Genomic DNA, 17,430 nt, shown 5'->3' with positions numbered 1-17,430 from the left:
CAACCGTACCTTGATCAATTCTTGGTTGTCTTTATTGATGACATCTTAGTGTATTCTAAATCGAAAGAGGAGAATGATGTCCATCTTCGTGTAGTTCTTCAAACGTTGCGAGATAAGAAGCTTTACGCAAAGTTCTCCAAATGTGAGTTTTGGTTGTCGAAAGTGGCATTTCTGGGACATGTGGTTTCTATTGAGAGAATTCGGGTAGATCCTAAAAAAAGTTAAAGCTGTGTTAGAATGGGAAATCCCAAAGAGTGTATCGAAAGTTCGAAGCTTCTTGGGTCTCGCAGGTTATTATCGGAGGTTTGTCAAAAAAAATTCGATGATATCTCTACCTTTAACCAAATTTTTAAGAAAGGATGAACATTTTGAATGGACTCTTGAATGCCAGAAGAGCTTTGAAACATTGAAGAAAGTTCTGACCGATGCTCTGGTGTTGGTGTAACCAGAATCAAACAAGGATTTTACAATTTTCAGCGATGCTTCCCATAATGGGTTAGGATGTGTCTTAATGCAATATGGGAAAGTAGTTACTTATGCTTCAAGATAACTTAAGCCTCATGAAAAGAATTATCCGACGCATGATCTGGAGTTAGCAGTTGTGGTTTTTGCATTGAAAATTTAGAGACATTATTTGTATGGTGAACGTTGTTACATTTTCACCGATCATAAGAGTTTGAAGTATTTGTTGACTCAAAAGGAGTTAAATTTGAGGAAAAGAAGGTGGATGGAGTTGCTGAAAGATTATGATGTAATCATTGATTACTATCCCGGGATAGCCAACGTGGTAGCAGATGCTCTTAGTCAAAAAGTTGCGTAGCTTGGACAATCAAATGGTGCTAAAAGAAAATGGTGCATTAATGGCTGAGTTAATGTTGAAACCATTATTGTTGGAGTGGATTAAAGAATTGCAAGAGAATGACGATAAGTGTTTAGCTTGGTTCAATTGAGTAGAGAAAGATGGATTTAAGGACTTTGAGGTTAAGTCGAATGGATGCTTATATTTCAAAAATCGAGTGTGTATCCCTAATGATTATGAGATGAAATGAGATATTTTGTATGAAGCACGTTGTAGTCCCTTAACGATGCACCCAAGACAAAACAAGATGTATCAGGATTTGAAAGAGCATTTTTGGTGGCCAGGCATGAAGAGAGACATTACGAAATTTGTATCAAAGTGTCTAAATTATCAACAAGTAAAAGTTGAGCATCAGGTGCCTTCGGGTCTTTTGCAACCCATTTCAATTCCTCAGTGGAAATAGGAAAATATTATAATGGATTTCATAATAGGTTTGCCTTTATCGTCGGGTAAAAAGGATTCGATTTGGGTAATTGTAGATCGCCTTACAAAGACGGTGAATTTTATCCCGGTGCGAACGGATTTATCTATGGAGAAACATGCGGAATTTTATATCAAGGAGATAGTGCGATTGCATGGTGTTCCAATTTCTATAGTTTCTGATAGAGATTCCATATTCACTTCAAGATTTTGGAAATCTTTGCAAGGAGCTTTGGGTACCCGATTAAATTTTAGGACTGCGTTTCATCCTCAGACTGATGGTCAATCAAAGCGAACAATTCAGATTTTGAAAGATATGTTGAGAGCGTGTGTGATTGATTTTGTTGGATTGTGGGAAAGAAATTTGACTCTTGTTGAATTCGCTTATAATAACAGTTACCAATCCAGCATCAAGATGGCACCGTATGAAGCATTGTATAGAAGAAAGTGCAGAACCTCACTCAATTGGTATGAATTAAGGTATCGAGAAGTTCATGGTCTGGATTTAATTAAAGAAGTGGAAGAAAAGGTTCAGGTGATTCAGTACAATGTGAAAGTTACCTTGGATAGACAAAAGTCATATGCTGATTTGAAAAGAAAAGAGATTGAATTTCAAGTAGGCGATAAGGTGTTTTTGAAGGTATCACCTTGGAAGAAAGTGTTCTGCTTTCAGCGTAAAGGAAAACTGAGTCCTAGGTTCATTGGACCTTATGAAGTTTTGAAGAAAGTATGACCCGTGGCATATCAGTTAGCGTTGCCACCAGATATGGAAAAGATGCACAATGTCTTCCATGTGTATATGCTTCGGAGGTATCGATCTGATCCTACACACATTATAACTCCATATGAAATTGAAGTTCAATCTGATTTGTTATATGAGGAAGAACAGGTACAAATTCTAGCTTTTGAGATCAAGCAATTACGGAATAAGACGATTCCATTAGTTAAGGTTTTATAGAGACACCATAAAGTAAAGGAAACTACTTGGGAGCGGGAAGAAGATATGAGGAAACAATATCCCCACCTTCTTGTGCAATGAAAATTCGAGGACGAATTTTCTTAAGATAGAGATTTGTAACAACCCAATTATCAGGTCAGTGACCAAAATCTAAGAACTTCTAAACTCAGTGGTTGAATTAGAATAATTTGATAAATTCAATGATTTATGGAAGAATTTTTATTTTGGGTATTATTATAAAATATGGAAGTTTAACAAGGGTAAAATGGTAATTTATAGGGAATGATATTTTAATTGTTTTCTTTGGATAAGTATGAAGTAAAAGAAAGAAGTCTGGTAGCTTTTCCTTATTCTCTTCTTCCTCCACGTGAACTCCATTGTTAAACGTAAGAATCTGAATCTTGGTTGTTCCTTTAGTTTTTGGTTTGATAATGGAAGTAGGTGTGTTATATAAGCTTAAGTAAAACTTATATAAGATTAAAAACAACAAGATGAGTGGTTTAAAGATGGATTTGAAAAATAGGTTTAGAAATGAAATTTTGTTATGGAGTAGTTTTTGAAGTTTTAATGAAATATTTGACTTTTCAATAGGCTAATGAAGGGTTAGGAGTGTTAGAATTGGTTAATAACATGTTTGAAATCTTGGTATGATTTTAAGATTTAAGTATTCAAACAAGAATTTGGATAATTAAGAGTGGTAAATGTATACTAATTGGTGTAGAAGTGTAAATGTGAGTTTTAAAGCTTGAGGGTGATGAACATGAAAGATTTGGGAAGTTTTTGGGTTGATTTTCGGGGTGAAAATGGTCATTCTGGGCTTCGAGTATCGGTACCCTTATGAACAGTACCGATACTCCTGGGTTAAATAAGAGTATTTTGTAAGGGTAATATTGATACCTATTGAAGAGGTATCGATATTGTACGGGTGGTATCGATACCTGAAAGATGATATCGATACCTTGAAACATCGAATGCCAGATTGGTATCAGAACCTTAAGGAGGTATCGATACCCTTGAATATCGAATGCTATTTTGGTATCGGTACCATGAGGAGGTATCGATATCCTTGAAGGGAAATATTGGTACTGTTAGGGTAGTGTCGATACTTCTAAATATGAAAGGGAAATGTAGGGTTTTTTGCATTCAAAGTTATTCCAATTCAAATATAATTGAGTTAAAGAACGATATTGATTTTAGATTGTTTTGTGTAGTAATTGAACGTAATTGACTTCCAGTCATCTTGGCTTTTTGAGTATCGATTTGAAAGGATTTGGATTAGACTTTAGTGAGCCAAAGGTGAGTGCAACTTCTCTCTCTTGTAATAGAATTGAGGAAGGCTTGCGATAAGCCAACCTCTGTGTTTTCGATCAAAAACTTATTATTTATTTTATGTTATATTTCAATGTTTTATTCAATTTTATATTATACAAACTATGTTTTATGATTATATGTTATGGAAATGTGAACTTTAAATAAGTGAATGTGAACTTTGAACCAGTGAATGTGAACAAACTCTATGAGAAAGAAACTATGTGAATAAGAAACACTTTGAATAAGAATTGAACAACATTATGTGATTAATAGCCCAAAGTATATGTATGAGAATTAGAGGTATAGTTGGTATGCCAAGAGTATAGGGTCTTATGTGGTCCTTCGGGAAAAATATATGGTCTTTTGGGACAAATATGTGTCACTTCGGTGCAAACCTATGTGAAACTTCGGTGCAAACCTATTTGGCATTTCGGTGCAAACCTATGTGGTCCTTTGAGACAATTATGTGGCACTTCGGTGCAAACTACGAGCTGTGGTGACAGCATTAGTGCACAACCTCATAGTACTCAAATACCTAGAGTTCTCAGTAGTATACCTTTGGTACTCGAAACAAAGACCTATAAAGAGTAACTATTCATAAGTATACTTTTGATATGAAAATAAAGAAAGTTCTTTGCAAAACATTTTGAATAAAACAAATAAGAATTCTGTTAATAAGTTAGCACTATTAGTATTGCCTCACTAAGTCATTGACTTAGCATGTGTTTTCTCCCGCGTAGGTTTGAAGAAAGCTGAAGATTGATTTGAGTTGTGGAGGATATCATATCACCAGAAGATCAGATCAAAACAAATTAAATGTAGGTTTTGGGTAAATTTTGTAAACTATATGCATGTATTATACTTTTAATTTGAAAAGATTTGATCGATTTTTGTAAACTCTTACTTTTGGATATCTATGTAAATTATTCAGATTTTATGTGAAATGATTTTCTATTTATAATGGTTATATTTTCTTTATCTTGAATGGAACAACAAATTTTAATGTATTCCTAATTGTGAATTTTGTATGTTTTGAGAAGTCAAATGTGACACTTCGGATTCGTATATGGGCCGGGTACGGGTAAAGGGTGTTACACAAAGAACCAAAACCAAATCAAACATAAAAGAATTAACCAACTTCAATTTACTTACCTTAACAAATGAAGCTTACGATGGAGAGGAAAAAGAGAAGAGTTTCCAGACTTTTCGTTGTCCTTTTTCCTAAAATCCCATATGTTAAATAACCCTTAAAATGAATTTTAAATTCATTTCTTGTCAAAAGGCCACTTTGCCTTTCAATCCTTCAATCTTTGATAATAATTCATAGACAAAATTTTCCAAATGTAATCCTTGAACTTTTAAATTTATCAAATTTAATCGCTAAATTTTAAATCCTTACATTTTAGTCACTGACCTGATGTTTAGGGTATTACAAAGTGGATGAAGTAGGACATTTCACCAAAAGTGAGAGATGTTATTCTCCCAATTAGACCAAAGAACTTGAGAAAAGAACTACCACCGATAAAGGGAAAAAATTCAAATACTGCTGAAAGAGGTTGAGCCAAACATTAATGAGCATCTGATAGAAAATGAGGCTGTGGAATTTCTAAATTTTTTGAAACATAGTGAATATAGCATCGTTAAATAGCTGCACATGCTACCTCCTTGCGTATCGATCCTTGCTCTTCTGTTAAGCTCTGAGGCACACCGAGACGCTTTGTTGAAAGTCTTGAATGAGACTTTCGTGCCAAATTATGTACATGTGGACGAGATAGATAGATTGGTTACAAATATTCAAGCTGATAATTTTATCTCTTTTTTTTATAATGAGACCCGTCTAGGATTATTGGCAGCCACAAAGCTCTACATATTACTATTAGGTGTAAGGGACATGTGTTATCTCGAGTGCTAGTTGACAATGGCTCTGCGCTGAACGTAATTTCGTTAGTAACCCTGAAGAAGTTTCCAGTCGACAGTAAGCATATGAGGAATTGCTAGAGTATCATTCAAGAATTTGATAGAACTAAAAGAGAAATGTTAGGAAAGATTAACATCACTTCAACTATTGGCCCATCTACTTATGAAGTTGAGTTCCTTGTCATGGATAATATACCTACATATAATTACGTATTGGGAAGACCTTGGATCCATCAGGCAGGGGTAGTTCTATCCACACTACATCAGAAACTTAAATTCCTGATAGAGGGGAAATTAATATGCATCAATGATGAGGAAGACATTATTACTTTTGTGTCCACTACTTCCTCATATGTTGATATAGATGAGTCTGTTGAATGTTCCTTCAAATCTATAGAATTTGTTAATGCACCATTCATGGCTGAGGGGGGAGATAGATTGTCTAACTGTACCAAGATGGAACTAAAGTTGACTTTAGAAAGATGAGTTGGGGTTGGAAAAGGGCTAGGGAGCCGCATACAGAGATATGTTAATCCAGTTTTTCCCACTATCAAAAGAGGTCGTTTTGTCTTGGGATATCAGGCAACCTTGAGGGAAAAATTGAAGGGAATCCAGAAAATTCAAGAAATGAGAATAGCAAGGTTAGTCATGGAGGATATTAAGTGGGAGCCAATGACTTTCCTGCCACTGCATAATACCTTTGTATATGGATCCTATATGTTTCAAGGAAGTTAGTCAGCTAAGGAACCAATTTTTGAAAATGCCTTGGGAGATCTGGGCATTAATGTGATATTGGATGATGAGAATGAGGAATGAAGAGTTGTAGGCATTTATCCCACACCGCCAGGCTTCGTACTAAATAATTAGATTGTAGAGAAGTTACCTGTAGTTTACAAAACTTTTTCAGAGTAATACACAAAAACTTTCCCTATTGTCTAAACCTGGGGCAATATGTGATCTTTTGTATAGGGTTAATCTACTTTTTTTTAATTTTCAATGAAAGATGCATTTATATTAATTCACAAAGTGGTAAACATTCTCTCATGCATTTCTTCATTCTTTATTATTTATATATGTATTATTTCATTCTATTTATTTTGATATGAGATAGATTCTCCTGTATGTGTATATGTATATATATATTCTCGCATTCGTTATTCTTTCAGGACCTCATGTATCAATAGTATGAATACTGATGACACTGACCTGGAGTATGTTAGAAACTTGTAATTTCCTAGCTTTTAGGGAGACTTCAAAAATCCATGACTGAACCTTTATCCATCCATTTTTGTTGCCCCTACTGAAAATGAGATTGATGTAAAAGTTCTCATTTTTGTATCTTTTTGAACTTTCTCAGTAATTACTTTGCTTCTTCCCTATGCCTGTTGTTGCATGCTAAGTCTATGACAGCTGCTATTTTCTGAATCTGACTTTTGATGTGTGCAGGTGATGTTAATAGCATCAACATTGGATCTAGAACAAATATCCAAGACAACTCCCTTATTCATGTTGCGAAATCTAACTTGAGTGGGAAGGTTTTACCAACTATTATTGGTAGTAATGTTACTGTTGGTGAGTGAGTTGTCCTTTAAATCGGTCTTTGTCTGCAGTTTTAATTGAAGATGTAATTACTAATAAAAATTGAACAGGTCATAGTGTTGTTTTACATGGATGCACTGTTAAGGATGAATCATTCATTGGTATGGGGGATACCCTATTAGATGGAGTTTATGTTGAGAAGCATGTCATGGTTGTTGTTGGAGCTCTTTTGAGGCGGAACACTAGAATCCCAGATGTCAATAATAAATCGAGGGTTGCGATAATGATGAGGAATGTGACTTACCTTTTGAACTGCTAAAAATGGTGGAAAGGGAAGATAAGTAGATTCTACCTCATTAAGAGCCCATTGAAACTTTGAATCTAGAATCAATTGAATATAGGAAAAAAGTAAATATTGGCACCACCCTATCTGCCGAGGGACAACAGAGTTTGATTGAATTGCTTCGGGAGTACAAGGATGTATTTGTCTGGTCATATGAGGACATGTTGGGTTTAGATACTGAATTAGTAGTACACATTGCTGATAAAGCTAGAATGTAAACTTGTGCAACAAAAGCTCAGAAATATGAGACCTGCGATGTTGCTAAAAATTAAAGAAGTAAAAAACAATTCGATGTTAGTTTCCTTAAAGTGGCCAAGTATCCTAAATGGGTGGCTAATATCATCCCAGTACCAAAAAAGGATGGGAAGGTTTGTATGTGCGTTAACTATAGAGATCTCAATAGAGCAAACCCGAATGATAATTTTCCTTTACCGCACATAGACACGCTGGTAGACAATACAGCTGGAAATTTCCTGTTTTCATTCATGGATGGGTTATCTGGTTACAGTCAAATAAATATGTACCCTAAAGATATGGAAAAAACTACGTTTTTCACCATGTGGGCATATTTTGCTACAAGGTGATGTCATTTGGGCTAAACAATGCAAGGGCAACATACCATAGAGCCATGGTAACACTGTTTCATGACATGATGCATAAAGAAATAGAAGTTTTGTCGATGATATGATTGTTAAGGCCAAAATAGAGGAAGAACGCGTAGAGAATTTGAGGAAACTTTTCCAAAGATTGAATGAATGTCAACTGAAACTCAATCCAAGTAGGTGTACCTTCGGGGTGACGTCTGGGAAGCTCTTGGGGTTTGTAGTGAGCAAAAAATGGATTCAAATAGATCCAGAAAAAGTCAAAGCTATTCAAAATTTACCATTCCCCAAAAATACAAAAAGAAGTTCGAGGATTCTTGGGGAGATTATATTACATTGCTCGGTTTATTTCACAATTTACTGAGAAATGTGATCCCATTTTTCACCTTCTCCACAAAAATAACTCAGGAGTGTGGAGTGATGATTGACAAGAAGCTTTTGAAGCAATAAGAAATATTTGTCAAATACCCCAGTCTTAGTGCCACCTATCTAAGGCAAACCATTAATTCTCTACTTGTCTGTCTTCGAGAAATCAATGGGGTGTGTTTTAGGACAACATGACCAAACTGAGAAAAAAGAGAAAGTAATTTTCTACCTTAGAAAAAAGTTTACTGATTACGAGGCAATGTACTCACTGATTGAAAAGCTGTAATGTGATTTGGTTTGCAAATTTTATTGTCTAAGTTTGACATCCAATATGTGAGCCAGAAAGCAGTTAAAATAAGTGTTATAGCATATTTTATAGCAAGTATGGCTTCTGAAGAATATGAACTGTTGAGTTTTGATTTCCCATATGAAGATTTGATGACTATTTTAGTTGAAGAGGCATTTGCTTCTACCAATGAACATTGGAAGTTGAACTTTGATGGTGCTTCGAATGCCTTGGGGCATGAGATTAGGGCAATTTTGGGATCACCTAGTGGAGAACACTATTATTTTACTAGTTGACTGAATTTGATTGCACAAATAACGTGGCTGAGTATGAAGCATGTGTTTTGGGTCTTAGAGTTTTCATTGAGCGCAAAGTAAAAATATCAAGGTATATGGGGATTCAGCTCTAGTTATTTATTAACTTAGAGGTGAATGGGAAACAAAAGATCCCAAGTTAGTAGAATACCATAAATTGGTTATGGAACTTATCAAAAAAATTTAAAAAGTAACTATCTCCCCAGATAAGAGAATCAAATGGTGGATGCCCTAGCCACTCTAGCAGCAGCCTTTAAAGTGGATGAACATTCAAATATGATGCCCACTGAGATGCAAGCTTATGAGTATCCAAAGCATTGCTATAGCATAGAAGAGGAAGAAGATGAAAATCCCTGGTATTATGATATCCTGCAGTACATCATATATCAAAGTTATCCTGAACAGGCAACTGGGAAAGACAAAAGAACTATTAGAATGATGGTTGTAAGGTATGTGCTTGACGGTGAGATCTTGTACAAGAAAAGTTCATATCAGGTTTTGTTGAGGTGTGTGGACGCCAAAGAAGATAAAACAATCATTGAATAAGTGCATGAGGGAGTGTGTGGTACCTATGTCAATGGACATGCAATAGCTAGACAAATAATGAGATTTGGGTATTATTGGTCGACCATGGAGAGCGATTACATCAAGTATGCCAGAAAATGTCACAAGTGCCAAATTTATGGAGAAAAGATCCATACCCCTTATCATCCATTGCACATGATAACATCTTCGTGGCCATTCTCTATGTAGGGCTTGGATGTCATTAGACAAATTCCGCCCAATGCTTCAAATGGTCATCGTTTCATCTTGGTGACAATAGACTACTTCACCAAATAGGTAGAAGCGACTTTCTATACGAACTCGGTCAACAGTCTGCAAGTTCCTAAAGAATGTCAAGAAATACTTCGCCCGAAGAAGGAAAAATGAAAAATGACAAAAAGAAAAAAATGAAAAAAAAAAGAGAAAAAGAGAAAAAGAAAAAATAAAATAAATAAATAAAAGGTGGTTCAAGATGAAAGTCCGTAAAATACGTCTTGAAATCAAATGAGGTCTCAAGTTGAAAACTCACAAAGGACGACTTGAGTTGTCGTTCAAATTCAGGATTCGTGCATGGTGGAGGTTCTAAATTGATTTTGAAGTTGAAAGGATTCCTGATTTGAGTAGTAATATCAAATGGTGATCAGGGTTGGGATTGGAGATTGAATGAGTCCCGATTAAAACAACCAGAAAAGAAATTGAATGCACACAAGATTTATTACCGATTTTTAGCATCCAACATTTGGATATTTGGTAGTACATGGGAAATTTCATACCCTTACGCATCGTTACAATTCTTGAGATCCCTTTAACATAAGCTACACTTGAGTCACTCTGCAGCGTGCCAATTCAAAAGTATTCCTATTATTGATACCTGGGGATGCCTACTTCAGTTTTTACTTTCTCCAGTTAAAAAGTTTGCCATGTATTTACCCAAAAACTCTTTATATTTTATATAATAAAAGGAGGTATTTTTATTGTTAACACCATGTTGCAAACATCCTAATTTAAAAATAAAAACATGTAGACTATATTGGGAAACATGAGATCATTGTGTATTATTATGCAAAAAGTCTTGGAAAAGTGCAAGTGTTTTGAAGCTGACAATGGTTTTAGCATAAAACTTGCATGATGATGGGCTACAAAAAATTAAAAACCTTGGGGTATAAAAGGTTTCAACAAGTTGGGGATAATCCAAGATGTTCGTCACTGATCAAGCAGCTGGTACGAAATGCTGTCAGGTTTCAAGAAAAAAATCAAGGTCATATCCAACCAAAGAGTAAATGATCAATATTGTTAGGACCGGTGGTGACTTATGTTTCCAAGGATAGATTGGGTCACTAGATTGAAGACTCTGTAACCCTAAGATAAAAGAAACTAAGTCCTAAAAAGGGAGAGGTTCAAATGACACTCAAGTCGAGCTAGATTCCCGTATCTGGTGGCTGGGAAATGAGTTTCCACAAGAGAAATCATTTTTTAAAGATTCTCTTGAATTCCAAACCTTCATGTACAACGTTTACAAACTCTCAAGCACATATTAACCAGTGGTAATGTTCAATTTTCAGATTTGATTTTCTTGAAGACAAGAAAAAAAATCAAACCTGATTCTATCTTCCCTGAAGAGTAGTGAAGTGAATCAATGTTTTCATATCTGATCAACCATGAAGAGAAGCGAAATAGATCATTTTTTCCAGATTTGATCTTCCCTAAGGAGTAGTGGAACAAATCTGCCTCGATTTTATCTTCCCTAAAGAGCAGTGGAATTAATCAATATTTCAGATCTGATCTACCCTGAAGAGCAGAACCCTTTTTCAGATTTAATCTTCCTTGAGGAGCAATGGAACAAATATATCTAATTCAATATACCCTGAAAACAGTGGAGTGAATCAACGTTTCCAGATCTGATCTACCCTGAAGAGCAACGGAGAAGATTTCATTTTTTTATATTTGATCTCCCCTGAGGAGCAGTAGAACAAATCTGCCTTGATTCAATCTACCTTGAAAAGCAGTGGAGTGAATCAATGTTTCCAGATCTGATCTACCCTGAAGAGCAATAGAGCAGATATCTTTTCAGATTTGACCTTAAAAAATATCTATTAAAATGTTGTTCATTTCCAGTCTTACTTGAGACAATATCATTTTTCAAAGCACATCATCGACTGGATGAAAACTCATTGTCTCTTCGTCTTTGTCTTATTCTTATTAACACAAGAATGGGCAAAGAGGGGCAGCTGTCGACACCCATTTTCGACTGGATGTTTCGTATAATTATTATTTAACTATTTTTATTTTTATTTTTATCTATATTATTGTTTTTATTTTATTTATTTCTTTTCTTATAGGCTAAATTACAAGCCCACAATTAGGCCTAATTACAAAGGGCTATATGGCCTATATCGAAGCCCAACAATCGACCCAAACAACCCAACAGGACCAAATAAGAAAAAAAATAGATCGATTAGGGTTTGAAACCATAGTTTCTTATCGCCACTCACGCCAAGAACCTCTCCCGTCGTTGCTGCTTCTACCATCGCTCCGGCTACCCGACGATCATGCTGCCACTTCAACAAATCATCATCATCTCGCATCAACAGTAAATAAAATACCAAATCAGAAAAAAAATAAACCAAATACCAAAACCCATTAAAAAAATCAGATTAAATCCCATGAAATATGGGTTTTTAAAGAACAAGTTTGGGAAATCATTCCCTCGGCTATAGCCTCCCTGTGTCACCAAATCAACAAGCATTAAAAAAATTAAAAATGAGGAGTTTGGTTCTAAAAAAAAAGAGGAAAAAAAAGAGAGAGAGAAAAATAGGGTATTCAGTTTTGAAAAAAGAAACAATAGAGAAAAAAATAGAAGAAACGAAATAAAAAAAAGGAAAGGGAGAAAATTACCTCAGCCTTCACTTCGCCGGTGACTAAGGGTTTGGATCCAGCATCGAAGGTAGTTTTTTTTATGTTTTGTGGTTTTGTTTCTAGTTAGATTGTGAAAGTGGGTTAGATTTGGGTGTTTATCCATTTAGGGGTTTGAAGAGAGGAGATTTAGAGAGTTGAGAGGGGTAATTGACCCCTCATTAGGGTCGTTCGGGTGGTGGTCGGAGGAGGTTGTAAAGAAAATAAAAAGAAAAAATGAGAGAAATGAAAAGAGAATATGAGGGGGTTGAGTGGCCGAATGAAAAAATAGGATTTATGTTTCCCCAAAACCTATAATAGGGAATATAAAGGGAAGCCAAAACGACGTAGTTTTGAACCCTAGAACAGCTATTGTTTCATGCATGGGTAAATTACTCAAGATGGGTCTTGTGCCTTGTAATGTTTTATTTTAGTCACTAAATGCAACTTACTCTGTTTGATTTCGAGCTCCTTATTTTCTTCATGTTTCATTTTAGTCCTATTTCGTGACTTTTGAAGTTTATGAGTTCATCTTCAAATTTTGCACGTGTTATATTTTAGTCCTTATGCTTAGTTTTTTTTAATTTATACGTGATTATATATTTGATATATAATTTTTCTGATTTATATTTTAGTCCTTAATGCGTGTTTGGGTTATTTACATTTCTAGTACCCTATTTTGTATTATTTGCATTATTGATCCTTGATCTTTACTACTTTAATGACCCTTTATATTTTTAATTACTCAAATTTGATCCCTATACTTTTCATTGTTTTACTTATTTTTTATATGTGCATATCTATGTATTTATGAAATACTTTATACTATAAGTATATTTATTTCATTTATATATATATATATATATATATATATATATATATGTGTGTGTGTGTGTGTGTGTTTGCACTTTTTATATATAATATAATTATTTCTATCCTAAATTAAAAATATATATAAAAACATAGAAATTTTGTATGTGTTACTTTTTATGAATTTTAAATTTACACATATATGCTATATTATTAATATCTGCTTACTAAGTGTAATATACATTAATAAATAATATTATATATATATATATATATATATATATTAATTTTATTATTATTTTATGTATGTTAAGTATATAAATGAGTAATTTGGTGCTTATTTTCTTAGGTTCTATTTTAAATTAAATTGCATGATATCCTTACAAGCATTTCTTGATTCGATCAAAAATAATTTGACAAAGGGAATATTTGTTTATTTTAAGATTAAGGAAGTGATTGTCTTAAAGAATAAGAGGTGACTTTCAATAGTCTTAAAATAAAAGGGTATCCCATCAAGTGAAATCCTAAAAAATTAATTACATTTAAAATTTGAGACTGAGAAAAAGAATATGTTCTTTTAATTAAATTCATCGAGAAAATACTATTAGATTGGATCTAAGGTCTCGTCTCGATGTATTTAAATAATTGAATAACATTATTTTCATTAAAGGTTGGTAAAATAATTAATTAATCGTATTTGTTTGATATTGTGTTTAATTTTCATTTTATTTTGTGTGTGTTTTAATATGATTTCATAAATAAATCGCATTCGAATTAATAATGAATTTTAGGATGAAATAATAATATTTCTTTATTTTGATTGTAGTACAAAATGACTGCTTTAAGGCATGAGATGTTGTTTCTTCTTGGTAGAAAATAATTAAATATTTCATTTTTCCTCCTAAAATTCAAATAATGTTTTTATTGTTATTTTATTTTATTGTTATTTATGCATTTAAATTTGGAATTAATAACGAAATTTAAGATGAAATTGTAATATTTCTTTATTTCGGTTGTAGTAAGAATCGACTGCTTTAAGGCATGAGAGGTTGATTCTTCTCGATAGGAAATAATTAAATATTATTGTGTTTCATCATAAAATTCAAAGAATATTATTTGTATGGGATCTTAAATGAAATTAAACTCGAATTCGTAAATTTCATTGAAAGACTACTAATTAATCGAGTAGGTCTTGATTTAGGGCACTGTGGAGGTGTTAATCATTTCCTACGTGTAACCGACTCCCAAACTCAAATTTTTGGTAACACATATCATAAATTTGTTGTTTTAATTAAAAGTAATATTTTTATTAAAATAGAAAATATGTTTTTGGGTGTCCAATCACACCCTAATCAAATATTGGTATCTACTCCTCAAACCATGTTTTATTATTAAAAGAGACACCAAATTATTCGAGACGAGATCTTTGAAAAAATCATATTTAAAAATTAAATTTTCTTTTTTAAGAAAAATCTTTTCGACAAATTTTTTAAAATTTAATTATAAAATTTAATGATTATTTATAATAGTTTGAAAAAATGTAATGACTATTTCATAATAACTCGACAAATTCAATGATTATTTTATAAACTTTGAAACTTTAGTGACTAAATAATCATTTGATCATAGTTAAGTGATGTCTGGCGTATTTTACGCTAACAATCAACAGTTGAAAACTTTTATCAACTGATAAGCATTCGACTTTGGTAAGAGAAAGAGGGCGTTAAAGAACCGTCTTCTCTTCTTCTACGGCGACGCCATTACTCATACAAACTACAGGGAAAGGAAAGAAAAATGGGTGATTCGAAGGTTGAAACGATCTCCAGATTAGCTCAATGGAAGATCGACAACTTTGGCCCTTGTTCTTACAAAAAATCCGACCCTTTCAAGGTCGGTCTTTGGAACTGGTACTTTTCATCTAATACCCAGATTTTTTTTCTTTGTTGGAAATTGATTTTTGTTTGATAAATTTTGACTGATTCTTGGGGGGAGGGATGGACTTTAATGAAACAGGCACTTGTCTGTAGAGAAGAATCGATATTTGTATATTCGTTTGTTTCCTGAGGCGTCTCGGGTGTCCAAGGAGCAGCCTCCTTATGCTAAATTCATACTTCGGATCTCTAATGTTGGTGGTAATCGTAGACTTTATATCTCCCCAGGTATGCCCCCTGTTTTTGTTTATTTGGATTATGTGTTTTTCTTTCTTTTTTTCTTTCTTTTTTGGTATGTCTGGATGGATGGTCAATGGTTTTTAAATGTGGATTGAAGTTTAGAAGAAAGGTAGAAGATGAAGATCAAGTGAAGGGTTTTGCTTGGAAATCCGATGGATAAGTTGCTGGATGAATTAATGATGGAAAAAGGACGAGGGTTTTAGGATATGAAGTTTTGAACACAATATATCACCTATGGTTCTATATATAAAGCAAGTTGGGGATTTCGTATTCGAGTTTTATCGTCTAAAACATATGACATTAGTGTGCTTTTGTGTGTTTGTCTGTTGGTGTTGTTTGTCATAGAGTCTTTAGATTGGAATTGATATTTTAAATGGGATCTTGATTCTTGAATTTGAGCAGTGTTTATTCCATGTTTATATTGAAGAGAGGGAAAAAAGTGCTCACCTTGCTTGCACAGTACGTTTACCTTGTCAGGTCGAGAAAAAATGGGGAACAAGAAGCATATGATAAGTCGCAGTTGGTTATGTACTAATGCAAGAATGGAAGAAGAAATTTTGGATCTATCTATTATTAGATTTTCAAATTGAGTCCACATTCTTACATAACTCCTATTGTGTCCATATTTTGTCTAGAGAATTTACTTCGGAATTGAGTAATCACAACCATTTGGGTTGTTGAATGTAATGTTTATTAGTAGTGCCTTTGATCTCTTGAACTTTTCTCAATGGACTTCGAACTGCTTTCTCAATAGGGCTTTTATGCATGTTTTGTCTGTTGAGCAGCTATAAGAATATGCATTTGACACTAATTTGTCTACTTGGTTCTGCAGTTCATGATAGACAGCTGCGAACATCTGATGATTTTTTTTGGCCTGTTGATTCTACATTCCATGGGCGCTTCGTTATTGATGTTGAGTTCCTGGACCTAAGGATCTGCCCTATAAATGTGAGAGCTCCTTTAGATTTTCATTACTGTAGCATGCTAGCAGAGTCACTAAATAAGTTCCCTTGGTATATGTCAGATAGATTTCTTGTTTTCTTAACCCTTTACATTTTAAAATGGAGGGTGGTGAATCCGTTTCCATATGGCCCGTTGATGGAACATTGCATTCTCTGTCAACTCAAAGTACCCTTCGCTGCCTTGCTCGCATGCACGATGAAGATCTTCATTCAGATGTCACAATCCAGACTTCCGGTGGTACTCTAAGAGCACACAAGGCAGTTTTATCCGCAAGTTCACCTGTTTTTGAGAGCATGTTCCATCACAACCTTAAGGAAAAGGCGTCATCCACAATCCATATAGAGGACATGTCACTGGAATCCTGCTCGGTCCTTCTCAGTTACTTGTATGGAACGATACAGCAAGAAGACTTTTGGAAGCATCGACTGGCATTACTGGGGGCGGCAAATAAATACGACATTGTAGATTTAAAAGATGCTTGCGAGGAAAGCCTGTTAGAAGACATAAACTCGCAGAATGTCCTCGAGAGGCTGCAGGAGGCTTGGCTTTACCAATTAACCAAGCTGAAGAAAGGGTGCATGACGTACTTGTTTGAGTTTGCCAAGATTTACGATGTTAGAGAAGAAATTAATAACTTTTTCAGGCAGGCAGACAAAGAACTGATGCTGGATATGTTTCAAGTGTTGACGGTTTGGAAACCCGTATGACTTTCCTTTTTGGAGTTTTTATTTTACCTTTCAGTTTCTGGTGATCGGAGAAATACGCTGGAGTCCTTAGGTATAGTTATAAAATCCGATGTTTTGTTTTCTAATATTCGTATATATGCCCACATGCTAAGGTGTTTTCATGCCAGGAATCAGTAGCTTGTCATGTGTAGGTTCGTATAGCAACTGATACAAAAACTTCATTTGTATTTAAGGAATCTAAGCTGGGGTTGTTTGAGTGTCATTTCTATATACTTCCATGTGCAGTTTGAGAATGTATGATTTGCTACACACTTTAGCTGTTTGTCGTTCCTGTAAGGCTTATGTTGTCGAGAGTTACGCTGCTAATGTCGTTGGTTAATCGCTGTCTTATCTGTAGTAAGTTTTCATCTCGATGAGACCTGTCGATTGCTGTGTGACACCCTCACATTC

The 17,430-nt window shown here is 34.3% G+C and overlaps 1 protein-coding gene across 1 annotated transcript; it reads left to right on the top strand.

Annotated features, from left to right (window-relative positions):
• The first annotated feature begins 246 nt into the window (after positions 1 to 246).
• On the top strand, positions 247 to 17,278 carry LOC120203117 (BTB/POZ domain-containing protein At1g21780-like). Its single transcript, XM_039203471.1, has 5 exons — positions 247 to 254; positions 14,951 to 15,067; positions 15,174 to 15,319; positions 16,164 to 16,279; positions 16,399 to 17,278. Exons 2-5 carry the CDS (start codon positions 14,955 to 14,957, stop codon positions 16,999 to 17,001), a joined length of 978 nt encoding a protein of 325 aa, XP_039059402.1. The 5' UTR covers positions 247 to 254; positions 14,951 to 14,954; the 3' UTR covers positions 17,002 to 17,278.
• The last annotated feature ends 152 nt before the right edge of the window (positions 17,279 to 17,430 follow it).

Source organism: Hibiscus syriacus, unplaced genomic scaffold (assembly GCF_006381635.1).
Source record: "Hibiscus syriacus cultivar Baekdansim isolate YM2019G1 unplaced genomic scaffold, ASM638163v2 tig00009023_pilon, whole genome shotgun sequence".
NCBI lineage: Eukaryota > Viridiplantae > Streptophyta > Magnoliopsida > Malvales > Malvaceae > Hibiscus > Hibiscus syriacus.
Note: the sequence above shows the minus strand (reverse complement) of the source record. Positions and strands in the feature narration are given on the sequence as shown.